This window comes from Schistocerca americana, chromosome 2, assembly GCF_021461395.2.
Source record: "Schistocerca americana isolate TAMUIC-IGC-003095 chromosome 2, iqSchAmer2.1, whole genome shotgun sequence".
NCBI classification, from domain to species: domain Eukaryota; kingdom Metazoa; phylum Arthropoda; class Insecta; order Orthoptera; family Acrididae; genus Schistocerca; species Schistocerca americana.
Genome location: NC_060120.1, coordinates 873,725,563 through 873,729,782, shown reverse-complemented (window position 1 = coordinate 873,729,782; position 4,220 = coordinate 873,725,563). Strand labels below are relative to the sequence as shown.

Below are 4,220 nucleotides of genomic sequence, written 5' to 3'. Positions count from 1 at the left end.
TTTGCTAAGAAACATTCGTGTAGTAACTTTTATGGACAGGCGTAGATAAATGAAAACAATATAACTAAATAAACGGAAACAATAACTGGTTTCGAACATCGGGCGAAAACTTAAGAAACTCTGAAGCCAGGCACTCAGCCACCACATTTCGCAGTAAAATCCTCGCATATACCTCGTAAACTCTGACCGTCGATTTTTCAGTAACGATCGAGTATCTATGGATAATCTGAGTCACGCATTACCTTATTTTGAATCCTCTTCGACTGAGCGAATTTCCTGGGAAACTGGTGATGTCTTGCTGTTTTCTCCTCGTCAGTATGACTTTCAGAAGCTATTTGTGTCTAGAGGGTGAACGCTGACAGCGATGATGAACATCAATTCAAGTTCTAGTGGAGGTTTAAACATTCGATATCTGTTGTGCTAAGATCATCTCCAAAATGTTTGATAAATATCGGACTGGTGCCTTTGCGTCGGTGTAGACTAAACGGTTTCGTACACACTGTAAAGAAACGTAACTAGTTACTGAACTGCAGTACGGGTTGCCACACATAACTAAATGCCAACACATACGAGGGGGCACCCAAAAGAAACTGAACTTATTTATTCACATTTTAAGCGCAGACCTTCATAACCCTTCGAAGTACTCTCCTATTGCACTGATACACCTGTCTAATCATTTAGTTCATTTTTCAGAACATTGTTTAAATCCAACCTTTTTTGATGATTGATGGTGACTCTGTCGTTTTTCTCTTCACTTCACCAATATCAGCAAAACTCTTTCTTTCATGTCTGTTTTAATTTTAGGAAATAAAAAAAAGATGCACGAGGCAATGTCGGGTGAGTATCGGGGAAGGGGGGGGGAGGAGGGGGAATGAGAAAGAGGAGTTACACCATTTTTGATCAAGAATTGTTGTACAGGCAGGGCTATGTGAAAGCAGCCATTGTCATGAGGGAAAAAACAATCAACCGCCTGTAACAAATCAGGCCACTGTTGTATTTAAAAAAACACGTCGGGGCCCTACTTTCCAAGCACAGCGTGCTTCCATGTGACCTGCAATCCTTCTCATTCCGAAATCTTCTGTCACAGTTCACTGCAGTGAACTGAAGGCCACTTTTGACAGCTCCACAGTTGCTTTAATGGTGCGTCGTCGATCTTCGTTGATGATTGAATGAATGTTTTCAACATTTTCATGTGCTTGGGCCGTGGAAGGACGACCAAAACGAGTTTTGTCACCAACTGACATTTCACCATTCTTGAAACGGAAAATCCACTCAGACACTTGAGTTCTCTCCAAAGCATTGTCCTTGTACGCCGTTTTTAACATTTCAAGAGTTTATGTTCCACTTTTCGTGGCCAAAGAGCTGTTCTCAAAAATGAATCATTGCAAAATCGACGATCACACGAAACATTTGTCACTGTAAACTCTGCCCAAACAAGTCCCTACGATCTTGAGCGACGGAATGTTCGCTCTATGCACTCCTAATCATAAAACTTGGTGCTACAAAAGCTCTGTCAATCAGCAAGTTAGTTCAGTTTCTTTTGGGTATTCTTCCTGAATAAAAGCTTGCAAATTAAATAGTTAATTGAGAGAAATCTGAGCCAATATGACTAAGTATGTGATGGTGAAGCAGAGAGCAGACACCAGCAGATGGCGGTCGATGGTGAGGAAACCGGCAGCCTTGAACGACAGCGGGCGAGAGGTCAGCACTTGCATCGGCAGCGGCTCCATCCCCGCGCTGAGAAACGGGCGCCCCCGCAGCGTGGCGACCCTCACCACCAGGTCGCGCGTGCGCTCTGCCTCGTCCACCGTCGCCGAGCAGGAGAGCACCACGGCCACCAGGTTCAGCAGGTGTGACGTCAGCCACGTTGCCGCCGACGCCTTGGAATTGTTGACCACGGTGGCGCGGCTCTTCTCTGGCGCCACCCACATCACCAGGATCTCGTACGCGCCGTATATGAGAGCGGAGAACGCTGCCATCACGTGAAGGACCAAGGTGACGCCGTAGTGGCGCTGGAGAAGTTCTGCTGCCCGCTGGAGAACTGCGTGTGCGTGGTGCAGCCGGTCCACCCCGAGCTGGGATACCATCGCCGCTTGTCGAACGTAGCCCAGGAGGATGCGCGAAAAGTGCTTGTCGCCGTGACGAGTGGCCGCCGTGAGGATACAGTCGTTGATTACACGAAATCTCTCACGCAGTTCGAGTACAAGTGTTGTGATCTGCAGTAGGACGAGGGATTCCAGGCCTCCAAATAATGCATACAGTATCCACAGTAGTATGCGTGTATTCTCAGGGTACCGGCGAAGATAAACTGTAGCAAAAGAGAAGTCTACCACTCTTAGAACAATGGGAACACAGCACAAAGCTAAGCCCACGAGTTTTCCTCTTTTCTGCTTTTTGTACTGTACATGTCCATCGAAGTACTCGAGAGCTTCAAGAAACAATTTCAAGTCTTTCAACATAAAGATTGTACTACATGCAAATGGCCAGAGTACTCTTGAATAGTTGAGTAGCCTCATTGCGACATCTACGAAAACGGTGATTTTTGGCAGTTCCTGATAAAGTTCGAGCATTGCATACATGTCCACGCCTAGCGTGGTAACCGCTAAAAGAAAAAAAATATTGGACTTTGCTTTCACCACTTTAAACATCACTGACGACTCTGCTCTAGCCGTTCGTTTGGAAGGCATTAGCCCTACTATCTCTAATACTTTACATAGAGGTTTGGGTACAATATAGAAGTCACCAGCATGCATTTTATGAAAATTTGCGACTTGCAATCAGCTACCTACGGATTTTACTTTTCTATTTCTTTTACTTGGTTGTTATACATAACACAGACATCCCTCCAGACACACTAAACTGCAACTAAGCGTGCTCTCTGTGCTTCTGAACAAAACCTGTCAATGCATGTCAGAGCGTTGTTTTCTCTGATACTCGTTTATAGTAGCGGCAAGCGTTGCCCTTTCATGTTAATTGATTCCTTCTAAAAGCTCTTCGTTGATTTGGTCGCATTAAGAATATTGTGTCTGCCAATGTGACTGAATTTGCGCTCGTAATTTTAAGCAATCTATACCAATACCCTTTGGAAAGTGGTCAAGTCTCCATTGTCGAATTTACCCATGCACGATCGATTCCGAAGCACCATATATGATACATACTATCATTGTGGCGGAAACAAGTATCGTGAACAGTATCTGGATGTACAATCATATTTCATCGTATAATAATTGAAGAGTATTTAATGGCAGGTGTCTGCGCCCCATTCCCCTCCTGATATAATTGACGATGTCCTCGAACATTGCACACATCATCTATGACTTGTTTCTTGCGTCGTGATAAGAAACCTATTGCATAAAATGAGCCTTTAAATTAGGAATTGACATTTTAAGTCTATAATTTTTTCCTGTATAGGACGCAACACGTCTGGATCATCAGTGATGAGAGAAGATGCAAGGTGAAAGAAAATTCAGAAATAGTACTGTGGACCCTTTTCAAACATTAAAAAGAAACCCATCTGGAGTCACAAATTAAGGAATGTGAATCAGCTAAAGAAAACAGGAAATTACTTGATTGCGGGCAGTATAGCAAAAAGAAGCAAATCCAAAGCAGAAAGACATCAACAGATATTCTGAAGATTTTTTACTGCCCACTCGGCAATGGATAGTGAAAAGACTGGGATTATATTTACAGGAGTGTCATAAATTACGCGGGCCTTACGATTAAATCACACTCTTTATGCTTGACCATCATATTTATTTCCAAACACAAACTGATATTTTTGACCTCTCTGCTTGTCTAAATTCAAATTTTTCTTCCATAACTTACCTCTCTGTTTCAGTTTGTTAATTCAAACTGCGAACCGTAGTCAATGTTTAAATGCCCTATCCGTCTAGATTCTTCTGGTTCTTACCAGCTCTTCTTAAGAAGACTCTTTCTCAGCCTTTGGATCCTTAATGAGTTTTCCATCACATATTAAAAAGGATTAGTAGTAGATAATCGTTGCTGTCTTTTTACTAAGCATCACTACATTCAGAAATCTTTTCAGTAATGCGCAGACACTAAAAACAATACATCAGAAATGTTTTCGTAAACCAATTTTCATTAATGTTATAGCTGTTAAGCCGAGTTCTGCTTGTCCTGTAATGATGAAATAGCTGTATTAATTATGCATCCATGGTAATCCATTCAGAGAGACTTCCTGAGTCTTTTTTCTGGTTTTC

The 4,220-nt window shown here is 42.7% G+C and overlaps 1 protein-coding gene across 1 annotated transcript; it reads right to left on the bottom strand.

Moving 5' to 3' along the window:
• Positions 1–1,580: 1,580 nt before the first annotated feature.
• LOC124594511 (putative gustatory receptor 2a) lies at positions 1,581–2,516 on the bottom strand. Its single transcript, XM_047132883.1, has one exon. It carries the CDS (start codon positions 2,514–2,516, stop codon positions 1,581–1,583), a length of 936 nt encoding a protein of 311 aa, XP_046988839.1.
• Positions 2,517–4,220: the final 1,704 nt, after the last annotated feature.

Coding starts and splice junctions, on each gene's coding strand:
- LOC124594511 (XM_047132883.1), bottom strand. CDS start 2,516: ATGAGGCTACTCAACTATTCAAGAGTACTCTGGCCATTTGCATGTAGT.